The sequence below is a fragment of the Candoia aspera genome, chromosome 4, assembly GCF_035149785.1.
Source record: "Candoia aspera isolate rCanAsp1 chromosome 4, rCanAsp1.hap2, whole genome shotgun sequence".
NCBI lineage: Eukaryota > Metazoa > Chordata > Lepidosauria > Squamata > Boidae > Candoia > Candoia aspera.
The window spans coordinates 95601721-95618687 of NC_086156.1; the positions used below are offsets into that span (position 1 = coordinate 95601721).

Genomic DNA, 16967 nt, shown 5'->3' on the forward strand with positions numbered 1-16967 from the left:
TTGATGTCTTTTTGCTGCCAGAAATCCACAAGAGTTTTGGTGAGAAGAATAATTACAGGTTTATATAATTAAAACTTACGAGATGTGTCACTATTTCTCTGAACTGCGCTTATCCCAAGAGAATATGAATTAATATTATTGCTATCAAAATTACACTTATCTGTGATGTTTTGGTTCAATGGATGTCACTAAATTCTAAACTTGTAAGAAGGAGAAAATATTACCCACATTTGTTGTGCATAGAACATGTCATGTTCCCTCATGTATCAATCTCCTTTGAAAAATGAAATGACTCAATAACATAGCGTTTTTGAACAAAAAAACTTATTGTCTATCTTTCCCTGTACCTTTTCCTAGCTGTGCAATTTTTCCCAGTTTTGCAGTATTCTGAAAACACAACTTTTTTCCCCCCAGAAAGTTATTCCTTTTAGCACACATAAGCAATATTTGTTACAACAATCCCAGAATGTGTAGTCTGAAACTCAAGCCAAAGAGAAAATTTACAATACAATAATTCAAACATATTAACTAATTTAATGAAGAGAGTCAGTCTGGTGTAGTGGTTAAGGCATCAGGCTAGAAACCAGGAGATGGTGAGCTGTTGTCCCGCCTTCAACATGAAGCCAGCTGGGTGACCTTGGGCCTGTCATTCTCTCTCAGCCTAGGAAGGAGGCAATGGCAAACCACTTCTGAAATCTTGCCAAGAAAGCTGCAGGGACTTGTCCAGGCTGTCACCAGGAGTCAATATTGACCAGAAGGGACATACATACATACATACATACATACATACATACATACATACATACATAAAAAAGTGAACAAAAGCATAACTATTTGAAAATTAGACAGTTCAGTAATTTCACCTGATAACTTAGGTTTTGCAACAATCCCCTAGGATATTGATTTTCTTTCTTCCCCTGTCCAGTGTCTCCTTACCACATAACCACCAAAGTTTGCCTCTTCGTTTCTCTTTCCTTTCCTTCTCAGTGTAGCTAAGTCGTTCCCCCACCACACCAACAAAACGTTTTCCCTTTTTTTTTTTTTTTTGCTGGAAGTGCGACAGGAATATGTATATACATGTTCTTGTAAGTTTCTGTATGTGAAAATGATTTCTGCAAAAGAGAATGGTTGGCATATGTAGATGGTGATCAGTTAAGTGAGATATCTTTAGGAGTTGCACTGCACTTCATCAAATGCATGGAGTGGTGTACCTCATGAAAGCTTACTGTATGTCTTTTTGTAACATGTATTATTTGGAACCGCTTCCCGCCGAAGGTACCGCTTCGGCGGGAAGGTAACGGCGTTCCGTGTCGTCATGCTGGCCACATGACCTGGAAGTGTCTACGGACAACGCCGGCTCTAAGGCTTAGAAACAGAGATGAGCACCGCCCCCTAGAGTCGGACATGACTGGACTTTATGTCGAGGGAAACCTTTACCTTTACTATTATTTGGAAAAGGTGCTACCAGACTGCCGCTGATCTGGGGCTACCATACACTAACAGAGCTGTCCTACAATACCAGCAGTGTTCAATATTAGTATAGACTATCTGCCATGGTTTCTGAAACTTAAATCTCTTCTCCTTGCTGTGCCTTTGGATATGGCTGAAGGAAAATCTCATAAAACATGAGGTGTCCAATTTGCTTCCAATGGCACTATTAGATTCATCAAAACCCCTTTAACAGAACACACCTACCTATCTGGGTAAAGAAAACCATCCAATTTGTACAGCTCCACTGTAATTTTTACAGGAATCTGCATAAGGACTATATGCTACCCTGTTGCAAAATCTCCCAGTTAAAACAGAAGTATATTATACCTATCTTCTTCTTTCAGGCTTCAACTGTGTTACCACCAACACAGTAGCCAAATTTTGCATGGCTGCAGTGAAAACATGGCAATAACTGGTACCAATGTGAGAAATCTATTAGTTTGGATTTAGGCCACTACTTCTATTTCATTAATCTTTTCTTGTGGGTTTAGTAATCTTATTTTATTTTATTTTGGCATGCTGATCTTTGATCATGTACTGATGACACCAGACTCTGCACTGATAGATGATTTCATCCAGCTGTTTCATGTGGATGTTAAACAGAAGGGGGGAAAGCATCAAGCCCTGAGGCACCCCACATGTGAGGATCTGTAGGCTCAATCTTTCTCTTTCTGTCAACACCAACAGAAAAATTACCACTAGGGAAGAAGGAAAACCGCTGCAACACAGTGCATCCCATGCCCAACCCTGCAGCCAGTCCAGAAGGTACCATGTTTGATGATACTGAAAGTCACTGAGAGATCAAGGAGCTAAAAGATTGGTGCACCACCCCTATTCTGACTCTCTCAAAGGTAATCAAAAAGTGCAACCAATGCTGTCACTATACTACAGTATACTCATGTCTGAAGTTGATTGAAATGGCTCCTAATAGTTTATCTCCTACAAGATCCTCTATAGCTGCCATCTGACCACCTTTTCCACAACTTTCCCCACAAAAGGATAATTGGAACCTGGAAAATAATTGTCCAGAATGGAGGGGATCCACCAACAGCCTCTTGAGAAGGAGCTGTACCACAATACTACTGTGTAGACTCATCCCTTGGTCACCTCCTGTCCTGTTCAGACTATGAGATGGCTGGGCAGAGTACTAATACAATTCTTTATTGAATAACTATTTACAATAGTAAAAGTTCTGCAATAGATTAGAATATGTAGTTCAAATCAAATCCAACCAGGTGGCAGAGGGCACGCAGGCAACACTGCAGGGTCAGACTGTGGCAAGACAGCAAGGCAGAACTTGGCCAATCCTCTGATTGAAGCTGCAAGACTGGAAGGAGCTAGAGGCATGGCAAAGGAGAGGCTGGCTGAACACTCAGGTTGGTATCCTGGCATACAGGCTGGATCAGGCTGGCACACAGAGGCTAGACAAGGCTTGGCTGGTGTATCTAGGCAGGTCTTGGTTCTGGAGACAAGACTGGATGGCTGAAATGCCTAAGCAAGACTTGGATCTGAAGACTAGGCTGGACTGGACTGGAGCGTCTGGGCAAGGCTTGAATTTGGAGACAAGACCAGACTGGGCTGGAGTGCTTAGGCAAGGCTGAGATCAGGAGGCAAGGCTGGACTGGACTGGAGCATTGAGGCAAGACTTGGATCTGGAGACAAGAATAGACTGGACTGGAGCATTGAGGCAAGGCTGAGATCTGGAGGCAAGGCTGGACTGGACTGGAGCTTCTGGGCAAGGCTGACATCTGAAGCACACCTGGATTGTGCTGGAGCGACACGACAAGGCTTGGAACTGGATGCAAGGCTATGCTCAGCAGGGACGGCAGGGAGCATCTCTACTGAAACAACCCATGCAGAAGGCAGTTCCACAAGGGCAGAAAGCACTGGCACTGGTTCCATGCTGGCTATAGGCAAGGTTTCTGACATTGGTAACGACTCTTCCGCAGGTGCTGTGAGCTCAAAGGATTGGTTGTCTCTGGCAGCTTGCTCTTGGTGCACCTGCCTTTTTATATGCTCCTTTTCATGCCATTTCACATTAGCAGCCAATCAGGCTTCTTTTTATTTTGCACGCTTCTCTGCTCTCCTCTCTTGAGCACTGATTGGAGGCTTCAAATCTCCCTCCAGAGTTTGTCCAGTCAGCGCCTGTGATTTCTCCCACTCTGCTGAATCACTTCCCAGTTTTGATTCTCCAAGTCCTTCCTGATAGGTTTTGTTTTTCCCTTCTGACTCCAAAAATGTTTTGTTTTGGAAGTCAGAAACAGGCTCAAACCTCACACCTCCCATGCTACCTTGATGACCCAAAAGGGGCCAGGATCTAACAAACTGGTAGCTAATCAATAATCCAGCTTATTTTTCTCTTTTTTTCTATTTTTCCTATAGCTTTTTCTAAGTTCTAAAAAAGTTAAACCACTGAGCTACTGAGCTTGCCGATCGGAAGGTCGGCGGTTCGAATCCACATGACGGGGTGAGCTCCCATTGCTAGTCCCAGCTCCTGCCAACCTAGCAGTTCAAAAACATGCCAATGTGAGTAGACTAATAGGTACCACTTCGGTGGGCAGGTAATGGTGTTCCGTTTAGTCATGCTGGCCACATGACCACGGAAGTGTCTGTGGACATATGCCAGCTCTTCGGCTTTGAAAGGGAGATGAGCACCGCCCCCTAGAGTCAGACATGACTGGACTTAATGTCAAGGGAAACTTTACCTTTACTATTATCTTTTTAATTTCTATCCAAAACTCTATAAATAATCTTGCTTTCTTTTATCCTAACATTGTACTCTAATTTCTCAGCTCTATAATAGCTCAATCTATTGTGGTCCCAGGCTGAGGCCCTACCAGCTAAATTGTCTTTGACTGTTCTGGCTAAACTTCAGGAAGCCTCAGAAGACAGACATTTTCTGAAGAATATTTGGTTGTATACTTGGTTCTCACCATCTTCAATTTATTTCACTTTCTTTTATATTGATTTATCTGTTAATATTATTTTATTTGGTTTTATTATGATTTGTTTTCTTTATTTTTCATTTTTATTTCGATAATTCATTCTTGTAACATTGTCTAGCTATTGATTGTTTTGGTCTACTTATATACATTGTTGATGTTTTTAACTGCTATGGATGCTTTTCTGAATTGTTTTGTAAACTGCCATAAATCTATACAGATTCCATGGTACACAAAACTGAATGAATGAATGAATGAATGAACGAACATCCCAAAGCTACTAAATCTGGGCAGCACAAATAAGGAAAACTGCCATCTTTGCTGCTATCTAGTGGTTGTTAGGTCAATAGCTTGCCAGTCATTTCAGGAAAAGAATGATTGGATGAGGCATTGAACCATACAAATGATGCCCCAGCATACCTTCTGTAAGGTGCTTGTGTTAGCTTTTCCTAGAGTGGGTAACTTTAGAATTTCAGCCACAGGAAACCACCTATAACTGCTATTATAGCTTGTGCAGTACTATAGAGAGTAAAGAAGATGACCCTGATGAAGATACTCAGATGCTTATCTTAGGCAAAAGAGGGCAAAGAATTTTTTGAATCCAGAAAGTCCAGATAACATTCACTAGTGGCTCAGACGCCTCCCCAATTTAGTGAACTATCAGAAGGAAGAGTAGGTACAGCAGAATCAGACTTGCAAGATTCTGCTACTATAGCCAATCTCAGAAAAGTAGTTTTAGTCTTCCTATGGAGTTGATTTCTTGGCCTGGTCTACCTAGTGTTGCTGACAAGTACAGATATTCAAACAGCTGCATAGTGCAGCCCCAGTCTGAATGTATGATAAGGGCACCTTATGGGGAAGTCTGGGATGTAAGAAAAGAAACAGCAAGAACTTATGTAGAGACAAGACAGATAGGAATAAAATTACAAGATCAAAGTCTTTGCAACTTTTAATCTAGCTGAAGACAAGACCTGTTTTTTATGCATCCAGGATTCTCAAAATTTGCAGTAATATGACAAATGAACATAAGTGACTCCCCCTTCTCCCATTAATGAAAAATAATGCCTGATATTTCTGCAGGCAAGGCAAGAGTGCTGTCAAAACCTCTCAGGGTTTCCTTTCTACCTTTCAGGGCAGGTGCTGAGTGGACTTTCACAGGCAAAGCAGAAATGATTTTTGCTAGTATTTCTTCTTTGATTCTGGATTAATGTTATGACCAACCTGAAGTTGACCCAACAGTCTGAAAACCTCCATTACACATGCATTAATATAAATTAATATTTCATTTTTTTCTCTTTGTTAGTTGCTCTCTGCTATTTAGCTCAGGCCTCATGAGAATTATGTAACATTTGGGGAAAAAGATGCAACTTAGTAAGCCAGCACTGGAGGCCAAAATGGAGAAGACCTCTACAGCTACCATATATTTTCCCTTGCTGCTCAGATAACTGGGAATAAAAGATAACCAAACACTGCAAAAAACTAACATGCTGAATGTAATAAATTTGGCTTCATTAAAACTATCTGGTAGTTTTCTGGATAGGAAAGCCAGAGTGAAGCAAACAGTAGCTAAAAATCCCATGTAGCCCAAGACACAATAAAACATGGCAGTTGACCCCTCATTACATTCCAGTACAATTTCTTCAATCAATGAATGCAAGTCAGCATCTGGAAATGGTGGGAAGCTTGTCAGCCACACAGTGCAAATTCCCACCTGAATCAGGGAGCAGAGAAAAACAATAGAACAGGCCAGTCTTTTCCCTATCCATTTCCTCATCTTGGATCCTGGTTTGGTGGCCATGAATGCTAGGACCACAGTGATGGTTTTGGCCAGCACACAAGAAACAGCCACTGAGAAGATGGTGCCAAAAGCAGTTTGCCGTAGGAGACACGTCACCTTCTGAGGCTGACCGATAAACTGCAAGGCACAAAGGGAGCAGAGCAGGAGGAAGAGGAGGAGGATGTAAGTGAGCCTTTGATTGTTGGCTTTTACAATTGCAGTCTTGTGGTGCTTTATAAATATTCCCAGTATTAGACCTGTGATCAAAGAAAATAAAAGTGCCAAACTGGCTAAAACAGCTCCCAATGCTTCTTCATAAGTCAGGAAGGTTACAGTCTTTGGAATGCATGAATCTTGGTTCTTATTTGGATATCGCCCTTTAGGGCATTGAATGCAGTCATCCATGTCTGAAAGAGAAAATATTTAATTTTAAACCATAACATCTAACAATAGCTTCTACAAAATTGATAATTTTGGAATGAATTACAATGGTAGGGTATAATTTCGGGCTAACCACCATGTCATGGAGATTAGGCAATTGTTTTGGACCTTTTGATCCATTTGCAATTTTGATCCATTTGCAAGCCCTCTCACAAAATGGATAACATGTTTGCCATGATCAAGACAAAAAATAACTTTCTTTTTGTTTAGGTGGCCCACTTAAACACTGCACAGGGCTACAGCCATTTTTATCTTCTAAAATATCTGTGGGGCATTCATGAGGCTGAGGATGATTTTTGGAATAAAATAAATGATTTTGGAGGTTCATTACATGCACCTCCCATTTAGTCCTTCTAAACAAACATACAAGGTAAACTGAGATATTGAAATAAGCCGTATTGGGATTAGTAAAAAGCGTCTGTGGATACACCACTTCCTAGAGAACTCAGTTTGGCTAATCCTATGCTAAACCAGTGTCGGCATGCCAAACAGAATGAGAAGATCTGAAAAAGGTGCAAAGTTATTTTCTATCTTCGAATGCTACCTCTCATCCAAATCAGGCATTATAATTTTTTTATAAGCATTATTTACAAAATTATTTACAAAATATATTGGGTATTGGGCAAATAAGCAAATCATCATCATCAACAACAATACAAACTTTCAGATGCACCCAGTATGTACGCTGAAAGCTATTCCTTCTATTTCCACTCCAAGGAATTACATGTAAGAATTAAACATAAGGTCAGGATGTAAAACTGTGGTAACACTATTCCTTCCAAAGACTAATTTTATAGAAATGTGATTTCATGGAAATGCAAACTCTGATATATACCATCCTCTGCTCATTTTTATGGCTCTATGATTTACATGTCTTACCAGCAGAGCCTGAAATCTTCCCTTCAGGACATGGGATACAATCATAACAACAAAAGGGCTTCCCTTCTTTCTCTTTCCTTCTGTTACCAGGAAAGCAGTTGTCATTGCAGAGAGAAAGAGGTAATGCCTATTCCAGAACATGAAAAGTAAAATGTTACCATCCACAAAGTAAGTGGGGAAATATATCTTTGTAATGCAATCACTACTATAAACAAAGAGAGCAGCAACTACTTTGTCAACTCCAAATAGATCCCAAATTTCATTCCCATAGAACCTCTTCTCTTCTCATGGAACTCAAAGCATTTGCTATTTGGTGACTCATCCAGGTATTACCCACTCCCAAACCTGCTTTCCTTCATCAGATACCTTCAGGTTATGCTCAAGGATACTTCTGCTTTGAACATCACAGAGCATGTTTTAAAACAGAAAATAGAAGCATTTTTACTCATAAAAAACTGAATTGCTGTAATCTTTCAGCAGTGTGATGGATGGTTTGCGATAGCTGGTCACTTCCTATAGATATAGCCCAATGTTTTATGTGTTGGTACATGGGGCTAAATTGAACGTAATTAGGTCGCAGTTAAGTTTATTGTTTTCTCCGTGTAAATAGCAACAATTGTTTCTTTTAAAAAATCTCAAAATTCATTTTTTTCATTCAATTTTCACACCTTTCCAAAGTCTGTGATGCAGAACAATGGGTATCTGTATGTTTGGGAAATGGCCACACTGATCCAAGAAATGAGATGAGACAAATTTGTTTATTAATGAAAACATGGATAATGGATAAATCCATCCAATTCCACTGGAACCTTGCATTCCATGGAATCAGGGAAAAATAACAACTTATCTTGATTTGGATTACTTATCCTGTCCAGATGTTGACTAAGTCTTCCTGCATTAATTCCATAGTCCAAGGCAATAAATAATTCAGTTTATAAAAAAAGATATATTTTCTCTACCCCAAGAACCTGGGTGTTTTTCAGTTTGATATATTCATTATGTACAAGTATTACCTTATGAGATCTCTCAAATTTTGTTCAAATTATTCATCCTTAATATAGCTTATGAATGGCATTAACTGTTAAAAATTATTCTCTTCCCCTAAGATTATACCAGTGATAATTCATGAAAAGGGGGCTATCCAAGTCCTTTGGCCCTATGATGGGTCTACCTCTGACCCACAGAGAAGCCATCCCAGTAAATACTTTCTGGGATGGTCAGTGGAATAATTATGTTTGATATATTTCACCAGTTTACATGCTCTAGGACTCTAAAATGAGACCCCTGTTCTTGTCTTCACATTGTAGACTGGAGGCAAAAAGGGGATAGACTTCACAAATATCTTCATATTAAATGTATGATATAGGTTATAGTTGAATTAGAGACTTTGTTGCTAATATTCAAGATGCAGAAGGGAGATTCCAGCACCTATACAAAACTGGAAATTCCCAAAGGGTGGTCTTACCTCATTAAACCAGCTGTGCCACTTAATAACATTTTGTTTAATAAGGAATGCTTGACCTGGAGAGGCCCCACAATCCAGTCTTCCAACTTTCACTCTTTGAAAAGTCTGGTTTGGAAAGGTCACCCAGTTGATAATATCAAAACCAGTTTCTAATTCTCCATTCTTGTTAAAAGAAAGTCTGGCTCCAGAACTGTTGTTAAATGACATTCTTCTCAAATAGTGATGAAGCTACAATGAGGAAGAAGAAAGAAAAGAAAATGGATGGCAGCAAAGTCCTTGCATTGCAGTGCTGTTATAAAGTGAAGAGAGATAAACAGTGTGCACTCCTGTACTTAATCTCTATTTGACATACTAAAATGATATAGGAATACCTGAGAAGGTTTAAACCAAGTACCTTCCTGAGAGATTTGCTGCAGCTAACAATAGACCAATAACTGCTTTAACAGAAGTTACATTTAAGAATAGGGAGCAAGAGGGGAAACTTCTGTTGCATTCCAAAAAGAGCTTGCCTTCTCCTGCCACGTGTTCCTGTTAGTTACAACTGTTTCTTCATTAACTCATATTTGTGGCCTATTTCCAACATTCTGGACTTAGACAATGGATATATTAAAGACAGTTGCCCTATTGTACATGCCATTGAGTAATCCCATTCATTATTTTGCAGGGACCACTTGGTAGACCAATTTGTCTGTATGGTAAATCTTTGGCATAGGGATATTCAGTACCTTGGGGTTCACACTCCCACACACACACAGACACACACATCTATGAATTAATGGATTCATAGCATTCATTTCTTGCAAAACTGAAAAAGGTATTTTTGAAGGTCTTATGCTATTATTATTTATTAAATTATGGTCCAAGAACAAACCAACAAACATTAAAACACTTAACAGTAGTTAATAAAAAATCTTATATTCTATCCATCCATCCATCCATCCATCCGTCTGTCTATCATCTATCTATCTATTACATCAAAGCCAAAAACAATCAAAGCTGTGAGGAAGGCACCAGCTGATTCCTATGGGCTAAAATTAAAGATAAAAATTTTGCCACCACCTTTGATAGATTTAGGAATAGGACACTTAAAAGGAAAGCAGTGTTCTTCTCATTACAAAGGAAAGTAAACTTCGTAATAACTGGGGTTATAAGTTTTAATCATCATTGTGTATAAAGTGGATTTTTTGTTTTTTAGTAGAACATGGGATATAGATTCAATCTTTGTATCTGAACCTATACAATTTGATTTTCAGGGGAAGGTTTTTTCCCTGGCCCAAATGGATGCACTAACCATCCAGATGATATCTGGAAGATTTTTTTCCCCATAAGGAAATAAAAGCCAAATTCTGGGACATCAGAGCCAGAGGGCTTACCATTAAGATGAGGCTGCAGCAAATAAATCCCTGCTTTCAGTTAAAAAAAAAATGTGTGTGAAGGGAGATGTCAATTTAGGAGGCACCAGAAATATGGGATAAGCTGATAATTGCAGGTCTTCTAAATCTTATTGTAAAGTTGTTGTTTCTCCCCCCCCCCATCATTTTTTTAAATCTTCCATATAGACAATTTAATGATAAACTCACTGCCCCAGCCAATTTCTTTCAGAGATGTTGCCCTCTCCACAAAAGTAAGGCAAGCATTTCTATGCCATTTTTGTCTGTGCAATCTATCAGAAAAAGAACAAGATGGAGGAATTTACCCAGGATAATTATTGTTATTTTACATCACTAGAGATGGAACAAATGTATGAATTGGACTGATCACTGAAGCTTGAGTCAGGAGGTTACCTGCAGAATTCAAAGGGTGCATGTTCTGTTTGTACTGTAACTGTTCAGGAGCTCATTGGCAGAATCATATCAGCTATGAGTAGATGATATAATTTAAAAAATGTTCAGTGATGGCAACAGCTTCTTGGGATCTAAGGATTATGACAACACACACACACAGACACACACACATATGTGTACCTAAGGAGAGCAAGGCTACAAAATTGAATATAGTACTCCAGACAATGTAAACCCAAGAAGAAAAATATTCATATTGAAGAAAAGTGCTTATAAAAATGTGTATAGTAACAGAAATGCACTTGCAAACAATATTGTTTGGAGATGTTTGTTTGCTTAAATGCAAGTTAAGGTAGAAATCAATTATTGCAAAATTATGCTATGTTAGGAGATGTTGTAAATGCTTACCTAAATTAAATTAAATAATTAGGAGCTGTCAAGGATTGCAGAACATTATTTAAATATCAGAAATATGAAAGCAAGGAATCTGCAGTGAAACACAAAATACATTTCTGACTGGAGGAACAAGAACAAGAATTTCTCCATGGATGTAGAAATTTTACAAAGCTACTACTTCACACTTGTGCATACACACACACACACAGACAGACACACACTCAAACAAACATACAATATAATCCTCACTAACATTTATTTCTACTGATTATTACCTGCCAAGGGTGTTGATCTAAAAGCTTCAGCATTCTTCCATGCACCACTGTCTTATGTTTTAATGGGGATGGGAGCATGAGATCTAAGGCATGTGCCACAGCATAAACAGCATTGTAGATACTGTAGCTGTAGCCGGTCATACTCAGCTCAAAGACAATTGCAGGCAGACTTTCCAAGTTTTCCTCTCCAGTGCAAATTTCCTTTTCTTTCTGGTCAACCTGTGAATTTGGGTAGACACAGGCAAATGCCTGCTCCCAGAAGTCAATAATAAAACCATCATTGACCGTCCATGAAAAAGTTCTGGCTCGAATAAAGTTCTGAAATTCTTTTATCTCTCTGGAGTGAGCTGAAAACGACAAAGTACCATGGATGGGTTGTATATTCCAATTCCTTTGGTAGATCAGTGCTCCAAGTTCCATCTGATCTGTCAAAATCCATACTTTACCTTTAGCAGTTCTACTTGTGAATTCCATTTCTGGCAGATGTAGTAACCATCTCCAATTTATCATAGACTGTGTTTCTCCATAGAAGATGAAGACATTGGCTTTGCTCTCCATAACATTTTCATAAAGTTTTACACCCCATACAATCATGTCAAAAACATCAAAAATGTATACTAGCTTAATTCTTTCTATTAGAGCAACACAGATGCCATGCTGTGATAACTCTGGAATCACAACCTTCAAGAACCTTTCCCCATTGTTATCAGCCGCAACCAGGATGCCTACCTATGTCCAGTTGAAATGCAGAAGTAACTGGAGTATCCCTTCATACTGATGGACTTCATTTGGGACCATTTGATAGAAGGGAAGGACATTGATATTACTTTTTATGACTGGAACAGAGCCATACATGAACTATAAAAAGAAGAGTTAGAGACACACATGACAGAAGCTATTCCTTTTTCTTTCTTTTTTTCTTTTTTTGTGCCTTTGAGTCATTGTTGACTCCTGGTGACTGCCTGGACTAGTCCCTGCAGTTTTCTTGGCAAGATTTTGGAAATGGTTGAGCGGGTATGACTGGCCCAAGGTCAAACAACTGGCTTTGTGCCTAAGGTGGGACGAAAACTCATGGTCTCCCAGTTTCTAGCGTGGCACCTTAACCACTAGACCAGACTGGCTCCCGGTTATTCAATTAGTACATAACCAACTCTGTACCTTTAAAAAAGAGAGGAGGATGATGATGGTGATGGTGATGATGATGATGAGGTTTACTACACAAGCAAAGAGAAGTTTTTCATTCACAAAATAGTGATTCTAATGTAAATGAAAGGGTACTATTTGAACTTTTTTGGAGGAAGAGCGCGAAGCTTCAAAGCTTTATGGTCTTCCTGTTTATCTGATTTACCAAATGAATAAGGTGACCTTGAGAAAGTCAAAATGAGTATTTGTAAACTATATTTCAACACAGATGCACACACACGCACGCGCACACTCACATGCACACACAAAGGGCTACAGCTTACCTGGGGAACTTTATAGATGCCTAAAAGGTCTGCCATCACCAGGGAGATTTCAGAGTAAAGTCCCCCAACCACTGCTTTCAGATGGTCATAACTGTCACACTTATAATTTGGAATGAACCTGTCCTGTGTAGAAAGAAGTTGCATTGTAGCACGGCAGGTCCACCGTTCAGTGAAGTAACTGTCATAAATGCAGAAGCCAAGGGTGATGTTGGGCAAGATGTCCTGGTTTTTATTGATCTCCATCACAGCAAATGCCAAGGCCAAAGTATGTTGGTAGTTCTTAGTCAAAATGCTATAGTGAGAATTGCACACAAGAAATTCTGTACTTAGTAAAATCACTTTTATCAATCTGGAATTGAACAACACCTTCTAGTTTAGGAAAAAGTTTATGCCATAGTAAATCTGCTTTGAGGTTCCCTTCTCAGACTAGCAGAGCTTCAGCTCTGTAAATTGTTTTTTAAAAAGAGGGTCAGAACTCAATCATATTAAAAGCGTTAATAAACAATACATGCATGAAATGGTTTGCAAATTGATGCTGGAAATGACATCTGGAATTTTTTTATAAAAATACAAGCCACACTAAATTGTTTCCCCATTGCTAAAAATAAAGTTAAGATTTACTGCAATCTGTCCTTGGTATACAAAGTATGCTTCTGAAGTTTGAAAATACAAACAATGCTAGAGTGTTATTTTCAAACCCATGTTCCCTTTCAAAAAGGAAAATTTTCACTGGGAGGAAAGAAGGAAGAGAATACAAAAGACTGTGGTATTGTTCTGAACAAAAATTGAAAACAAAACAAAACAAAACAAAAACAGCTGAACAATTTTACTATAGACATTACTGAGATTGTAGTCTACAATAATGAATGAAAAAGATACCTATGTTGTGAATTTTATAATGTAAAATTTTCTCAAATAAATTGAATTACAAAATAATTGGGTGCTCTTAAATACATTTGATGGTACAGCATGAAAACAATATACACATTGATTAAAAACTGTAAGAGTAAGTCATCATCACCATCATATTTATTACAGCCCTAAGGCCAGACACAATAAAACTACACAATAGTAACAATCTTACTCAGTAGAAACCCTAAGCCATATGTTGTTATATTGTTCCCTATATAAGGATTCAAGACAGATCCTTATATATCCATTATTGAAGAAATTTCCAGGCAGGGAGAGTGACTTCTATCTAATGTTACTTCTTTAGGACAAGGACCCAAAAATATCCTCCCAGGTTGCCCAGTTTTGTGCTACCATCTGCACAAGATGCTGCACCATCACTTAGATTTTGAATTTCTTAACATAGTATTTTATTTCAATTCCTTTTAGTATTTTCATTCTGAATTAATTCAGGATTGTAGTATATTAATTGCCTTGGTGTGTGTGTGTGTGTGTGTGTGTGTGTGTATACACACATACACACACATACACAAATGTAAGATTGTTACTATTGTATAGTTTTATTGTGTCTGGCCTTAGGGCTGTAATAAATGTGATGATGGTAAGAGTAAGAACATGTAGCAATTTGATAAAGTATTAGAAATAATCCAGAATTGACTCATAAACCCAGTGTGTGTGGGATGGAGTGGGATGGAGGGCAACTCAAGATCTAACCAGATAAATTCTAGCATTCAAGGACCTTCTTGTGAACCATTCTTTTCCTTACTAATGACATAATTCCCCATTTCCTATTGCCAAATACAATAAAATCTCAGAAAGGAATTTTCTGGAGGCAACAGTTGCTAAGACTGATCATTCTGGCATTAAGCTAACTATGCAATCAATGTACAGTTATCAGTCTTGACTGTTTTTGGTTTGCAGTCTTCTCAGAAAACCAGAGGTATAAAGTTCAGCCTAACTTCTGGAACTGTTTAGAAGCACAGTAGAGAAAGTGGTTAAACATATGAACAGTGAAATTGTAGCTTGCTATATTTATTTTAAACTTAAGGATTTAGATAAGAATATAATGAAGACAGACATACTATATGGACAAGAGAGGAAATTTAATTTCTTACAGCGTCTCACGGATCAATGTGTTATGCGGGTGCTCATTGAAGCTACTCAGTTCAAAAAGTATATAACTCTGAGAAATAATACCACCAATGTTGAGGTCACCAGGCTGGCAAAATTTGTGAAAAATAGGCAATGGAACTCCAATTGAGCATTTCAGAATATGAGTCTGGTATTCTACAAGATGTAGCAGTATCAACTGCGAAACAAGATTCAGCAACATCATCTATCTCTGTCTCTGTCTCTGTCTCTATCTATCCATCTCTGTCTTATATTCTAATTATAGAATATAAAATGTAAAGAGAGTTCTCAGATATGATGGATGATGCTGGTTTACAGGAAGATTTATTTCATTTGTGAAAATCTGGCTTGCTACAATTTAGTATTAATTATTGGGCATGCAGGATGTTTAGCATAGGTAATCATAATCACAGTCATTTTGATAATTACAAAAAGGACATCATGTTTTAAAAAGTATTAGTAGCATTCAATTAGCAGTGAATGTATGGCCCATGTTTTCTTATTTGCACTTTCTATGAGGACGCAAGGACTTACTTGCTTTAGCTGGGTAACTGGGATGAACTTCACCCTTTGAGTGACCCTGCTGGGATTATATAGTCTTGGCATCCACTCCCAGTGTTCTTTGCTCATCCCTCCCAGGAACACCCACCACCACCACCACCACCACAATGAAGCTTCACAGCAGGACTTGGGGTGTTAGTGTCTTTTCTTATTATAGTTTCTATTTGTTAAATAAAGACAGTTTTCATTGACCTGATATATTTTTTTTTCCAAAGTAGGTAATAAAGGTATTGTTTCACATTCTCTTGTTTAGACTTCTTTCTGCTTTTTTGCTTAGTTCAGCTATTTTTCCTTAAAATGTCTGAATATGTAGCCTTCGGCAAAATACTGAAAGATTATATTCAAGGTATCAATATGTTCATACTTATTTCTGCTGATCCTTTTGGTCATTCCTCCTCAGAGGCAAAGAAATGTAGATCTTGCAATCAACTTTGCCTCACTTAATTCAGAGGTACACAACTCTTTGTCATGCTGGAGGCTATACTTGGCCATTAAATGGTCTAAAAGATAAAACGATGTAAAAGAGACCATGCTCTACTCAACAGGAGAGAGTGAATCTAGGAAAAAATGCTTACATTTAATTGAAATTAATTCAAATGCAACTTAATACAGTGTAAGCCAGTCCAATAAGTTGTTAAGGTCATTGAAGATGTTGGATTTGGCTTTTGATCTATATTTCATAGGTTTTGTGTTTATTGTTTATCTTTTTCATGTTTTTAATTCCACATTAGTCACCTAGACTCCCAATCTGCAAATTGGGTGACCATAACTGACTGATCTTAATCTCATGTTATAATAACTTTTCCTTATTAACACATTTAATTTTTCTGATTTGGAAGATAATTATAATGGGGTGGCATTTATGATATGGGCAGCTGTAGAAAAACAAGTGGTGCACTTATGCCATCAGTTGCTCTTCAGTGCAGAAGAGATCATTTTTTTCCCATAGACAGTATTCAATGACATTCAGCTGCTTGCCTGGACAGTTACTGCTATGGAAGGTACTGCCATCCTGTATTTTCCCTTAGGGATCATAACCCCTGGCCTAGACCTATTTCTTTACAAAATGTCTACCCCTTGTTTCATTTAAGGTGTTCCTGACTATTGCTCTTTAAACCATGTGCTTTTAGGTATGCTAGAATTTTTGGAATGTAGGTATGATTATTTAAAAAGAATCTCTAGAAATCTTTATTGTTACCAGAGTCCTGGCATTAGAAGGTGTTAGCTATTCACATTGCATCATAAAGAATATAATGAAGAACAAGTTTTTAAATTACACAGGTGTTGTACATATTAGATGAATATAATTTTGAGGATAGGTTCATTTGTCACATTGCAGTTATCCTGTGCAGCCTCTCTCTGTGCACCAGTTCTTGGTTTTCCATGGTGCTCCAGGAGATGAAGTGGCAGAAGTGACACCTGGAACATTGCTGGAGGAAGAACAGAGTGAATC

The 16967-nt window shown here is 38.3% G+C and overlaps 1 protein-coding gene across 1 annotated transcript; it reads right to left on the bottom strand.

Moving 5' to 3' along the window:
- Nucleotides 1–5715: 5715 nt before the first annotated feature.
- On the bottom strand, nt 5716–15155 carry LOC134496730 (vomeronasal type-2 receptor 26-like). The gene is made up of 6 exons (XM_063302437.1): nt 14938–15155; nt 12914–13205; nt 11448–12176; nt 8996–9223; nt 7531–7657; nt 5716–6617 (listed from the first exon to the last, which is right to left on the bottom strand). Exons 1-6 carry the CDS (start codon nt 15153–15155, stop codon nt 5716–5718), a joined length of 2496 nt encoding a protein of 831 aa, XP_063158507.1.
- Nucleotides 15156–16967: the final 1812 nt, after the last annotated feature.

Coding starts and splice junctions, on each gene's coding strand:
- LOC134496730 (XM_063302437.1), bottom strand. CDS start 15,155: ATGTTGCTGAATCTTGTTTCGCAGTTGATACTGCTACATCTTGTAGAA. Junction 7,658..8,995: donor GGCACAGCTGGTTTAATGAG/GTAAGACCACCC, acceptor GTTCTGGAATAG/GCATTACCTCTTTCTCTCTG. Junction 6,618..7,530: donor GAAGATTTCAGGCTCTGCTG/GTAAGACATGTA, acceptor TTTCTCTTTCAG/ACATGGATGACTGCATTCAA.